Source organism: Eimeria mitis, genomic scaffold, assembly GCF_000499745.2.
Source record: "Eimeria mitis Houghton genomic scaffold, Emh_scaff984, whole genome shotgun sequence".
Classification (NCBI taxonomy): Eukaryota; Apicomplexa; class Conoidasida; order Eucoccidiorida; family Eimeriidae; genus Eimeria; species Eimeria mitis.
Window position 1 is genome coordinate 1,320 of NW_013577232.1, and position 292 is coordinate 1,611.

At 57.5% G+C, this 292-nt stretch overlaps 1 protein-coding gene across 1 annotated transcript in view; it reads right to left on the reverse strand.

Annotated features, from left to right (window-relative positions):
- EMH_0026730 (uncharacterized protein) overlaps positions 1-292 on the reverse strand; it is a gene marked incomplete at both ends in the record, with an annotated part of 5,860 nt that overhangs the window by 340 nt on the left and 5,228 nt on the right. Inside the window, one exon of the mRNA XM_013502661.1 lies at positions 1-227. Coding sequence (XP_013358115.1) covers positions 1-227 — 227 coding nt within the window. The remainder of the gene's footprint in view (positions 228-292) is intronic.

Here is a 292-nt window from a genome sequence, read left to right on the forward strand (position 1 = left end):
TTGCTGCTGCTGCTGCTGCTGCTGCAGCTGCTGCTGCAGCTCGGGTGGGTCTCATCGCATGCATGAGGAGTTGAAGGCCCTCCTGAAGGCCACAGCTGTGAACATCCCCAGTCACACAGCGTGGGCTGCTGCTGCTGCTGCTGTTGCTGCTGCTGCTGCTGCTGCTGCTGCTGCTGCTGCTGCTGCTCTTCTAGCTGAAAAGCCCCACTAGCGGTCGCAGGTTCTCTCTGTAGGTCCATTTGCATTAGGTTTGTTTCCTGTTGTAGTGTATCATGCAGCAGCACCATCTGCT